Source organism: Colossoma macropomum, unplaced genomic scaffold (assembly GCF_904425465.1).
Source record: "Colossoma macropomum unplaced genomic scaffold, Colossoma_macropomum, whole genome shotgun sequence".
NCBI classification, from domain to species: Eukaryota; Metazoa; Chordata; class Actinopteri; order Characiformes; family Serrasalmidae; genus Colossoma; species Colossoma macropomum.
In genome coordinates, this window is record NW_023494806.1 from 18,182,975 (window position 1) to 18,196,717 (window position 13,743).

Consider the following 13,743-nt stretch of genomic DNA (forward strand, 5'->3'; position numbering starts at 1 on the left):
TGTGATATTACTAATCATTTCATTACATGATGTTGTTGACTACACAGAAGCTACTTAATTTATTTTTGCTTTATCATTAGAGGAGAAATCTAGAAAAACAGCCTGTCTTGGACTGCTATGTAAAAATTGATTGTTGTCCCTTTTTTAGAGGCGTTCCTGCACCTCTAAAAACAGATTGCTCAGGAGCAATGCAGAAAATGTATGTTTTTTTAATTAAGAAAGAATAAACCTTGTATTTTTCATTCATTATTGAATGAAACAGTACTGCCAGACTGATATCTGCAGGTTTCCAGTTCCCAACTAATTGACTGGATCAACAAATGATTATTAAAACAGACGTTAGTTGCAGCTCTAGTTCTGAAAACAGCTACTGATATTGACTGTTGGTGTAAGTCTTCCAAGAAACCTGCTAAATCAGATCCATTTTCAGCTTTACCTGACAAAGCCGTGGAATTTCCCTTCAAGCCATTAGCACAGATGACTTTTCTACAGATCAGAAATGTAAAATTAACAGCACTTTGTAACACCTTAAACCCACCACAGATTAGGTGCAATGAATTTAATAAGCTACTGATTACATACTCAGTGCCAAAACATCACTGCCAAATGGAATTACAAATACTGCCTCATTTACAAAAATTAAAGGACAGCAGTTTGCAAACGTCTACCAGGAGACTGAGTGGTTACCAACAAAAATCTGATTACTGCTAATTAAAACACTTTGTTAAAAAAAAATAAATAAATAAATAAAATAATTTAAAAATTAAGTTTGGGTGCAAACTTACACATGTAGTCCTTCACAGCTTTCTCAAAAAGCTCGTACATCTTCTCCCGCTCCGCCTCCTCGCCCTCGATCAGACCAATCTCATCCTTCAGCCAGTCCAGCCAAATCTCTGCAACCAATCAGATGCAATCAGGAAGTGCACAATATATCTGGATTTAGTGCAGCACAGCATTTGAAATGTTATATACAAATAATTGCATTCATATTTTTTAACTGTATGTCTACTTCCTCTGTTCCAACCTGTGAGACATCAGAAAAAAATAATTAATATGAAATATTGGGTGTCGTGAGAATTTCTTAAAGTAACGTATAATATCTTTTTGCCCTATCACCCAGGTCTACTTCAAACCAGTGGTGAGCTATATTGGGATATTTATTATCATCATGATAAATTATGCCCCAATGTGCTTTTCTGAGCATCATCAGCACCTAAGAGCCCATATCCTACACTTTTCTTCTATTTTATTTTCTCCCTGAAACCCACTTACAACATTTGTGTGGGTTTATGTACCAAAGCAGTTTGACAACCATTTTCCAGCATCCCTTAAACAGGCCGTCTATATTATTGTGCTTTTAGAACTCATATACATAAAGGAGCTTCTGACTGGCTGCCTTGTTCAAAAGGCAGTCCAGAATGAACAACGCCTTTTAACTTCAGTGTGAACAAGTAGCAACAAACTGCCGAAGGCTGAACCGGTAGATATACGCAAATATGTTGTTTTTGTGACATCCCAAAAACAAGTAATTAATAAACAGGTTGTTTAACGGATTTTCATGATGTTTTTCCTTGATATGGGCCCTTTAAAGAACATTGACCAACAGCAAGTTTCATTAGAGAGCCAAAAGAGCAAAATTACACACACATACATTTTTTATTTATTTATATATATATATATATATATATATATATATATATATATATATATATATATATATATATATATATATATATATATATACACACACACACACACACACACACACACACACATATACACATATATATATATAAATATATAAAAGTTGTAAATTGTGCCAGTGTTCCTCCTCCTGCACTGCAAAGAACCCTCCCTCCAGTATGTCTGGTAATTAGCTGGTGAGTTGAATCATCTGTATGAATCACTGACTCCAGTGAGCTGGGACTAACAACCTATTGGCCTACATCCACCTCAGACAGCACCAAAATGCCACGCTGCGAGGTACAAGTACAGCAGACCTTTACCATGTTTCAAACATTTTGTCCTTTCACTTCTAAAACACACATCTTATATAACAAGAATCTTTTACTCTGCACAGCAAATCAAATAATAAAAGAAAATCCCAGCTACAGAACAGTACAGTTTGTCCTGAAGCCACAGTCAGAGATTTCAGAACAAAAAAGCAGCAGTCACGACATTGAGGTTTCTACAACACTGAGAGGAGGCATGATCACCTCAAAATAAAGGCCAGACTGAATGAATAGCCCATTATATAAACAAAGCTTTCTGAAATTAAAATGTTTTCATAGCTTACAAAAAGAGGAGTCTCCCATTTAGATCAGCATGTGGTATGAAAGAAAATTAGTTATACTAGTTTGTTTCATCAGCAATCAGTGGTTATGTACTATACACCAAGTAAACAATTTTACAGATAACTATCTATACAGCAGAAAGAAAAAAATCCAATCCCAACCAATCTAGCCTTTTCAACTGAATATAAAAAAAATCTCTTCTGTACAAGTGGTGTTAGCTTAGCACAGTACTGTGAAAAAGTCTGAGACCACTCTTCTTTTATTTAATTTCCAGTCAAAACGACCAATAAGTACAAGTTATGCATTTTTCATCTTCAGGAAACAAAACATTCAACAAAAAAATTACACAGAACACTGAGTTACACTGAGTTTTTCAGAAATCTGTAGAGATATTCTTCCAAATCTTCAAAGATCAGTCTTAGAAGTTGCATTTTCTGCTTCTCATGATCCAATAATCCCAAACACATTTAGTGATGTTGAGGTCTGGACTACTTTTCTCAGTAACAGCTTCTTAACAGCTACACATCTTTTCAGACTCATAACGCTGAGTCACCTTCTCGCAATCAAAAGACAGACAGAAATACCTGTGATTTTTTTGTCAGATCTGAAGCAAGAGTGGAGCTTTTCTCCCATCCTATTTAAAACACTATGAATACACTACTTTACTGCTGTCATTATCTAAAAAGCCGGTTTCCTGTGCAATATGTGAAATCAAGCTCAGCAGGCAGCGCTTTTGGTGGTCTATCAGATCTTGCATGGTTTTTAGGAGTTCCACTTTCTTTATAGCTTTGTCATTTTTTAAACTCCAGTTTTATTCACTTATTTTGTTTGACTATCTCCTTCCTTATGCAAGTAGATGATAGTCTGTCTAATCTCCTCAGAAATAACTCCTGAAAAATTAGTAACTTGTACTTGATGGCAGTTCTAACTAGTAATTAATTACATAAAGGCTGTTCTGACTTTTGTACAGTAGTGTGTTTCTTCCTGCAGGGCAGCAGAACATTTGAGAAGCCTACTTTCAGATGACCATCTTAAGTCAAGTGATTCAATTAAAAATACAGCATCCTAAAGTTTATTCATTAAAAAAGAAAAGTTTTCAGAATCACGATGAAAAAAAAAATGAAAAGTGACATCCTGCCATCTTTATCTACAATTTATAGGGCTGTTTTTGGAGGAAAATTTTAAACACCATGACGCGTAGATATATTATTGGTGGAGTTGGTCGGAGAGAGGTTAAGGTGGCATACATACAAAACAAAACATTCATTTAATACCTCAATGTAAATAAAGAATAGGCCTTATAGTTTTGCATTAGGCTGACAGTATAAAACAAGATGATATAATGGTATGCAGTATAATGTGCAGTAGGCTGGCGAAAATTTAACTAACAGCCACATGACATTTCTGTGATGCCTGTTGTTACACTAGTAAAACAGCAAGTGTCAAGTATTTGGTCAACACTTCTTGCACTTCATGTGCTTGTGGTGAAAAAAATGTAAATTTGTAAGAAGTTGGTTAAATTTTCTCTTAAGTGAGAAACCCACTGATTTGTATGCTCACCTTCAGTAAGAGGGAAGAGTTCGCTCATCTTCTGCCTGGCCTTCCGCAGTCTGTGCAGCTTCCCTTCCTGCCTCAGCAGCTTAATCAGGTCCACATGGCAGTTATAATCAAATGCATTGATCGACAACTGCAAAGACACATCAAAGGGTATAGATGTTAATATCAAAAACAGGCAGAAAGTTAAAGGGGTCGTCAGCTTATTTCGTTAATCTCTTAATGCTTTTAGCTGTGGGCTCCTGCATCACTGTGTTACTGCTGCGAATAATAAAGAATAATATGGGTAATTTTGATTGAGAGATCTTTGCATGTCTGTGCTTGCTCTGTTTTAACTTTTATCTCAAAATTAGGGGTGGGCAATAAGCCAAAATAGCAACTTGTAAATATAAAAACTGTAACTTACTATGCCAATATAACAACTTAAGACAGAAAGTCAAGCAATTAAAAAATAAGTAGTTATTTCAAGATGCCACATACTTTGTCAAAATTCTGACAAAATAAGCCATTATTTTGAGATACTATGAAAAAAAAATATATATATATTGACATACTGCTGCCAAAAACAGAGAAGGGGGAGAAGGAGGGACAGTCCAATCATTAGACATTTTTTACCCTCCTTCTCCTGGCAGGAATGTATGGAAGCCTTCAGTCAAGGTAGAGGAGGGGAGGGGGGGAGGATATCAAAACTGAGCTTTTTCACCCCCTTGTTACTTCATTACTCTGGTGATACTGAGCACAATTCATTATATATCATTAAAATACAAAAGTATTATTTTCTATCATAACAAAATGTCAGAAAAAACATTTTCCTATTTTTGATTGTCAACATCCAACAGCAGGCAAGAACAATATCTTTTCAACCCCCAACACCTTCACCCCCACCTGTCATCAAGCACTCGGCGAGCTCTGAGAGATGTCACAAAGTATGTCACGATACAGAAGGAAAATGTATTATGATTTCCAATTCATGCCAACTTCAATACAAAAAGGAAAACGCCAGAACTATGAGTTCAACTGCATTATTTAAACGTTTACACAAACTATATAATAAGGTGCACAAGAGAAAAAAATGAAACAAAAATACAGAAAAAAACTGTAAAAGTAAGATAATGGCATAATGAAGCATTGTTCTGTGGTCTTATTCTAGACATTTTAACAACGTGTGTGCTGAAAGCACACTGGGACATGATTTTGCATAATGACAACAGCATATCATCACATTTACCAACCCTGAAGGGCATGTCTAATGGTGAGTCAGAGATGCAGCTTTAATAAGGCAGCACAATCACCATAAAAACAGCCATCAAAATGATCCACTCTTCATGGCTGAAATAGCGCTGGTGTCTTTGATTAGTCGACTACCTCTGTACATCATCAAAACCCATTCTTAAACAGAAAGGCATCTAAAACCAGAAACCTGAAGCCATGAAAATAACAGGTATACTAGCAGGCAGTCTGTAACAGTGATACTGTGGTAATGTTACACAACTACAAGAAAACCCCTCTTAAAATACACCATATACATACATCAACAGTTTGATGTAAATCAGATCAAATGTTTTATCATTTTTGCCACAAGAGGATTTTTAGTGGTTGTTTCTTTAACCCTTTAAGCCCCAAAGGAATTGTAGAACTCCTAACAAATTCAATCATAAAAACAAGAGAAAAATGTATAATTAAAAAAAGTTGATTTCAATCTTTCCTTTTTAGATACAACACCACACATATACACAACAGTACAATGCACTAAATGGTTGCAAACATTCTTGCTGGGCATTCTGGAAACGTTTATGAGAAACCACTTCTGTTTCAAGCTTGAAAGAGATTTTCCACAACATACAGGAAGACTAAAAGGCTGCAATTACTTACATATGAACCATCACTAACTGTCACAATTAGGGCCGGACAGATGTGGCTACTATAATGCGGCTAATAACACTGGATGGCTAACCTGCAGTTTAAAGAGTATCAACACTTAGTGACTTCTTGGTTTTAGAACTTCTGGAATTCGATCTCCCAATAAGGCAAAACCTTAAATCAGAGGTCACCTTATTATCCAAGAGCCAGCACAGGGGCAGGTTTTCATACTAATTAAGAAGCATAACTGATACCACTTGTTTTATAAGTTGTTTTGTCTTGTTAATTAGTTATATTAGGTGCACATCAGAGCTGACTGGAATGAAATCCAGCAGCTACACTGACCCTCTGCTGACCAGACTGACACCTGCCTCACAAAGTCATGCCACTGGAGAACCCAATGAGTCACCCCCTTTTACTATGTGGCAGTGATACAGGCTGAACTGGAGAATCTGAGGCCAGCTGCACCATCTGTACTTAAGTTCAAATGTAGACTAGTTGACGTGTTTACCAAGTTCAGGTTTGCACATTATTAAATCCAAACAGACCGCACCACACAATCTGGTTATGCTGATGAGCTTAGTAATTACTAAAAATCTACACTTCCTCCTAAGTAGGTGCAAGTGTTAGGGAAACCACCAGCAACATCATAGATGACATCAAAAGACCAAAAGCATGATTTTTAGGTTAACTAAGCTAATAACTAAATGCTATATGCTGTGATTTTACTTACAGCCCTAATCATCACCCTGGTTTTAACTCCAAAAATGAAGCTCACACTCAGCAGCTGCTGAAACTACTCAACTCAAGCTACCGTCATGACAGATGAAAAAGCTGTACATTTGGTCGTCACAAGGAAATATTAAAGAATACACAGCAAAAACATCCCTCTCTTCTATAACGGATATTTTTTCCAATACAAAAAGCCACCAGAAGCTGCCTTTGCATTTCCATGGCAGCTTGTTATAGATAAGTTTTGAATTGTCATGTTAAAGCGATGCAGACACTAGTTAGTCATTACTAGTTACAACATGACTTACGGATTTGTGGTGCACCCAAATTTAGTAAAAAGACTTGGAACTAATTAGTAAGTTGGTAAAAAGATCTGAAACTAATTAGTGTTATCTAAGGTCTTAGTGAAGATTTTACACACAAACTTAGGTAAAAACTTACACAAAACCGGTGCAACTTAGCCCAAAACACAAAACTCCATAATTTTAAAAATAAGATTTTTTTTGTGTCCTACAATGATTATATTATTTAACAAAACCTTCCGCGTCAGGCAGGCACTAGTGATAATCGCTGTTATGCATCGTAACAGATGGAACAAATCGTTCTACGTCCAAACAAGTAACTTTACAGGAGAAGGGAAAAAAGTACAAGGGAACGTAACAACACTTTATTCTAAGTCATTTTGGAGCACTAACTGCAGACAAGAGCTGATTCAATTAAGTCATTATGTCATTTTTATTGGACAGCTATGAGTCCAGATCACGCTCTGAACATGAAGCTCCACTCTGAACCAAACAGATCTGTTCCATTCAGCACTAGCACAAATTCGCACCCAATTCAGAAGGTGCTGTAGAACTTACTGAAAAAAGGATTCATCCCTTCTTTGTGCAGAGAAACCTGAAGCCCATAAAAGAGCACAGCCGCATCCCGTTATTGTTAAAGAGAATGGCGTTCTCAGTTCACATGCTTCAATAAAGGTACTGAATGAAACAGCACTGACTGTATACTGACTGTGGATAACACTTTTTCTAGCTGAGTTGCACAATATATCATTTGATAATTGTTATAACGGTACTGGCCTGTGCAATACAGACCCGGCCACTGATATCAAAAGTGTTCCACGTGCAAATAAACCTCTAAGCAATCATTCAGTGTTTTATTGTGTGGCATGCTGACCAATCACAAGCTTCAAGTTTGAAAGAACAGAAACTGATATAGCCCTTGATTGTACCCCTGCGCTCTTCATGGTGACGGTAGGGATTAGGGGACCTGTCTACTGTGTTCTCCTCGTCAGCTGCCTGATGTTACGGAGAGGCACAGCTGTGCCCAAGTGAAGTGCCAGAGCATACACGCACCGATGGCTTGCCTTACTCAGAAGCACACTGACAACCACAAACCTAGACAGAAGACTTCCGTCCCAGATGCCCTACTATTCTATGCAAATTACCATCCTGCAGCTGTTCATAATGACACATGACTAGCTTAGTGCATCAGATGTAGAATCTAAATCTCTGCAAAGCAATGAGAGGAGAATGAGAGGCAAGTCAGTAATTTCATCATCCTCCCATGTAACAGCCCCAGAAAAAAATCAGCTTGAGCAAGGAAGCATTTATGTGCTGCACATCACCATACACTAAAAAGAGGGCTGGAGGCTAGAGTTCTGCGTTAGTCCTGCAGGGCGGAAGCAGAACTGAATGATAATATACCTATTCTGCGATTATGTGGCTACATATTTCGACTCAAGTGAGTATTGAAATTCAGTGCTTGTATACTCGCATGGTATCGGCTAAATTACTTAAGTACTAAAGAGAGGCTGTTACAATTACTTCATTACAATCAATTTCTTAATGAAAAAAATAGCTGATTAAAACCGATGTTCTCAATGAAGCAGCCAGTAACAAATTCACAATCGGAATGATAAACCACAGGTCACAAAGCCATGATTATTAGGCTGAAGGTTCTCCACAAGAGAACTGTTAGGGCTCAATCCCATTTCGTGAGCATCACTGTAAGGTATACGTATGCAGTTACAAATTGAATATATATGAAGTAGAAATTAACATTTGCAGTTACACGTTATGTGTATATGAAGTAAAGGGTTTTGTTTCACTAGGTCTAGGCAGAACAGCTTGGCAGACAGCCAACAGGCTACTCCAATAATAATCAGAGATACACTTTCCTAAGGATTCACTGTAAAACCTCAATATATAAAGTAAAGAATATCTGTTAGAAGCTTTGAATGTCTATGTTAATGCAAAACTATACTAAGTAGTATTAATCCCCGTGTGGAAAGTCAACACTGATGACACTGACTTCATTACTGACTACAATTAGTCATAATTGACAGCAACAGTTTCAAAATTAAGCCTGCTGATTGACTGCTATTAATGTTCACACTTTTTGATTACTCTGCAAACTACTGCAGTCCTTAAAATGTATACACTTACAGCAGCGCACACTCATATCTGGTTAAGCCACACCCACTTTCTGTTTGGAATTTAAAAGGCTGCATCAAAAAACATTTCCATTCAGGAATCAGCACTGAAGTCAAGGGACTGGTATTGGCATCGGTCTCGAAAAATTCTGAATGATACCCAGTACTATTTATGTTGGTAAGGTATTACATTTCACTGGTGAATCCTCAATGTGAAATGGATAAAGATTACCTCCACTTGAGACAAAAATTGTTTATTACTGGATCATATGAAGGCATGGATACTACTTAAACCTAAAACTAAGCCAATGTCAAGCCTGGCAAATTGAATGAGCTAAGGGACATTTCTATAGCACAATACTGACAGGGGAAAAAATACTGGCATCGACACCACTTCACAAGTCCCAATTTTTTAAATATCACAATATTTAAAAAAACAAAAAGGAGGAAAGAAATCCAAATGTGTCATTCACACATAGAACTAATTAGCACATATAATTAAAGTGTAGTAACTTTTGCATTGTCTGATTTTTGATTACGTCTCCTCCCATCAGCAGGCAGGACACAATTTAATTATCCAACAACATTGTGTTTCACCTCTCGCTCCCATTAAGGTGTGAAAATGCTCAGCCAGCTCAGAGACCCTCCCTGATACGACACTGCACTCAGAATATCAAGGTATGGTGGGAAAACTAATTTTGATTTACCATTCACATCAACTTTAAGGCTTACGTTATGCATCTCACTGAGAAATCTAGCTTTGTAAAATACCCCCCATGAATTCACAAAATGACCCGGAGAAAACTTCGCAGAAATTTCATCAAGAACATCTGTGGTTTGTCAGAATCCTAAACGCCCACAACAAAAACATTGTGCTTGATCAGTACTTATTTGCACATCACAAACACTCAAATCACGACGATTAACATATGATCCATCGTGCAGCACTCACTACTATCTGGTGGTGAGCTACACGAGTCTTGGTGCCCTGACCGCACAGCTGTTTTCCTCTTATTGAACCACTCAAAACAAGCAGTGACCAGGCTGTAAAAAAACATGGATTTACGGCAAGTTTGTGCCACGGTCCTTAAAGCATTCAACAGCCAACAAAACTGCCCAGTAAAGAGCTGTGACATGCAGAAGATCGTGAGTCTTAGGAATAAGCTCAACAACAACAACATTGCGCAATGTAGAGGAGACCTCTGCCTTCATGTCTATTAAAGTCTTAGTCCATATACTCTCCCTTTTGTGTTTGTATATTAGAAGCTGAGTTACTAAGTCTAAAGAAATCTCATTGCTTCCTGAGGCATTTGTATATATTTTGTTTGTAGAGCTGTAAATCCAAGAAATGTCTGTTTATTCACGCCCACGATAATGGCGCGCAGTTTGACCAGATGTAACGTCGGTTAAATCCAGCAGGACACAAGACAGAGCCCCTGGCTCCCTCCTTGATATAGCCAGCTACTTTATCATATGGTTATATGGGGTACCAGCAGCGTTTTTGTGAGCTGAAAGTGAACTTTTCAGCTAAAGGCCTTAATCAGGTTTTGCCAAAACTCGCTTGAGTCTAATCGTGCGGGAAAATGAGGCAGAGCATCGACGCTAAACAGCTACTTACTTGAGTGTTTTTGCTAGCTATAAACGCTGGCTAACGCTATGGTTAAGTTGCCTCAGCTCTGTTTTCTCTTAAACTGAGCAAAGCGCAGTTAAATGATGTTCGCAAAAGGCATGACACAAAACACATGACTGGAGTTTTCATTTGCCCGTGGAGTGAGTGAAAAAAGGTGACATTTTCCATCATTTTTGCCAACTGCGCATCCCATCAGAGCTAAGCTAGCATTAGCTTGTAAAGTGCGAGTCAATTTACCGAACCGATTCTTTCGAGCTGTGCGATTGAGTGAATCGACTCTCCGATTCTCAAACTCGGCGATACGTGAAAGCAATTTGCACGGATTCGATCATACCCTTCATAAAGTTAGCATATGGACTTTTATGATGTTCAATAGTAGGGAAACTGGACTATCTGTTACAATATATACGCCTATAATTCAGACGTAAGAAGCTACTAAAAAAGTTCTACTCAGTTCGACTGGTGAGTCGGTTCGAGCCATTTATGAAAATGAGTCGGAGTTAAAAGAACCGATTCGACCAGGATTCGGACACTGTTAGCCTTAGCTTAGCTGCGCGTATCCCCTCCATTCATTCTCGGTTATGAGGACTTAAAGCCCACCTGCTCTTCCAAGCGCTGGATCTCTGCTTCGTTCTCTCGCTCGTCCTCGGACGTGTCACCCTCGTCGTCGTCGTCGTCCGAGTTTTCCACACCCATCCCCTCTTCGTCCTCCGACTCCATTTCCCTCTCCATCTCCTCGGCCTCCTCTTCCTCCTCAATATCTGGCAATAACGTCTCCCCTTCGTTCCCAGTCGCCGCCATGTTGCGAGTGATCTGCCTAGTAACAGAGTTATGTGGGGTTTTTTTTCCCCCGCCCGTATTTCAGAGAAGTCCCGCCCCTGCTTACTAGGATTGGCTAACTGTCTGCGTCCCTGCGCCTGGATTGGCCAGTATATCAAACCCACAAGTACTGCGTGTGAGTATGATCGATAAGCCAATCATAGCGCAGGAGGCGCAGTTATGTTAACCAATCGTAACGAGGAGGGCGGGACTTGTACGGAACGCGAGTGGGAAAAAGTAACTGCCAATAGCAACGCAGGGCTGATTCGTATAGAAAGCCCATTCCCGCCAAGTTAGGACAAAAAATCTTTCGCCGGTTCTGGCATTTTTTGAGTTTTTGACTTGTTGTAATTGTGACTTACAATGTCAAAATAATGGCACATTCAACTAAAAGATACTAGGACAAATGTAAATAAATGTCATTACTTAGAGATATGGCGTCACAAATTTGACATACTGCTGCCAGAAAGGGAGAAAGAGAAAAAAACATTGTTGAAAATAAGGAGTTATTTTGACATAAATAAGAAAATTACCTCTAGAGATACTGCATATCCTGTACACAGCGGGAAAGGGCTTCCACAGAAATGGGCTTCCAACATTTTTTTTTTTCAAAATATTGATGTAGTATCTCAAAATAATGGCTTATCTTCTTGAAATAAACTTAATATCTTGGGAAAGAAATGACTTATTATATCAAAATATTGACATAATATCTCAACATGACTTACTTTCTCAAAATATTGACTTTGCATCTTGAAATAATAATTTATTTCTCAACATATTAACATAGCATCTCAAAATAATGACGTTTTCTTGAAATATTGACCGAGCAACTTGAAATTCACTTAACTAAAGTTTTTGAAATATTGATTTGGCATCTCAAAATAATGCCCTTTTTAACATGCTTAGATACTGTATTGGAATAATATGTTACTAAATTTCAAGAAAGCAAGCAATTATTTGCAACAATAATTATTACAAGATACTAAATCTTTTTTTTTTGACAAAAAGTAAAGTCATGGTTTTAACAGAATACATATATATGTTGAGAAATTAAGTGATTATTTTGACCTAGTTTGCAATATTTTGTGAAAACAAGTCAATATTTCAAAATACAAGTCAAGTCAAAAGTGTTTACATACTGCTGCCAGAAACAGAGAAGGGAAAAAAAAATCATAGGTGTGGTTCTCTTTCTCCTCTACCTGGCAATACTGATCTTCCACAGTATTTGCCTGGATCCTGACTGTGTGTGAATGAGGACAGGGGGAAGAGGAAGGATACATTTCCTTAATACACTTTCACAGTGGCCCCAAAAACTATTTGGGCCCTTTAAAGTTTATCAATGTTTAAATGGTTAAAAGAGTCCAAAAGAGTCTGCTATGATCATTTTTGCCACCTTTTCAGCATCAAACACACATTCAGTTTAATTAAGATATATCAAATGATTAAATTAAGGGAAAAAAGGTTGTTACTGTTGTTGGTCATTCTCCATTTGGAGTGGTAATTCAGGTGAATACATTTTTGAAAAAATCAGTTTCTTTCATCCTAAAACTAAATAATCCAACATTTATTATCATTATATACAGTGGTATGAAAAAGTGTTTGCCCCCTTCCTGATTTCTTATTCTTTTGCATGTTTGTCACACTTAAATGTTTCAGATCACCAAACAAATTTAAATATTAGACAAAGATAACACAAGTAAACACAAAATGCAGTTTATAAATGAAGGTCTTTATTATTAAGGGAAAAAGAAACCAAACCTACAGGGCCCTGTGTGAAAAAGTGATTACCCCCCATAAATTAATTGTGGTTTATCACATCTTTGGAGAGCTGAGTTCAATTTCCCTAGCCACACCCAGGTCTGATTACAGCCACATCTGTTCTCAATCAAGAAATCACTTAAATAGGACCTGCCTGACAAAGTGAAGTAGACCAAAAGATCCTCAAAAGCTAGACATCATGCTGTGATCCAGAGAAATTCAGGAACAAATGAGAAACAAAGTAATTGAGATCTATCAGTCTGGAAAAGGTTATAAAGCCATTTCTAAAGCTTTGGGACTCCAGCAAACCACAGTGAGAGCCATTATCCACAAATGGTGAAAACATGGAACAGTGGTGAACCTTCCCAGGAGTGGCCGGCCGACCAAAATTACCCCAAGAGCACAGCGACGACTCATCCAAGAGGTCACAAAAGGCCCCACAACAACATCCAAAGAACTGCAGGCCTCACTTGCGTCAGTGTTCATGACTCCACCATAAGAAAGAGACTGGGCAAAAATGGCCTGCATGGCAGAGTTCCAAGACGAAAACCACTGCTGAGCAAAAAGAACATAAAGGCTTGTCTCAGTTTTGCCAGAAAACATTTTGATGATCCCCAAGACTTTTGGGAGAATACTCTGTGGACTGATGAGACAAAAGT

General features: G+C 37.8%; 1 protein-coding gene across 1 annotated transcript in view; it reads right to left on the reverse strand.

The window, feature by feature from the left end:
- sart3 (spliceosome associated factor 3, U4/U6 recycling protein) overlaps nt 1–11,316 on the reverse strand; it is a 33,406-nt gene extending 22,090 nt beyond the window's left edge. The window contains exons 1-3 of the mRNA XM_036597919.1: nt 11,105–11,316; nt 3,855–3,981; nt 786–893 (exon numbers count right to left, since the gene is read on the reverse strand). Of these exons, the coding sequence (XP_036453812.1) occupies nt 786–893; nt 3,855–3,981; nt 11,105–11,305 (436 nt within the window). The 5' untranslated portion in view covers nt 11,306–11,316. The remainder of the gene's footprint in view (nt 1–785; nt 894–3,854; nt 3,982–11,104) is intronic.
- Between the last annotated feature and the right edge of the window lie 2,427 nt (nt 11,317–13,743).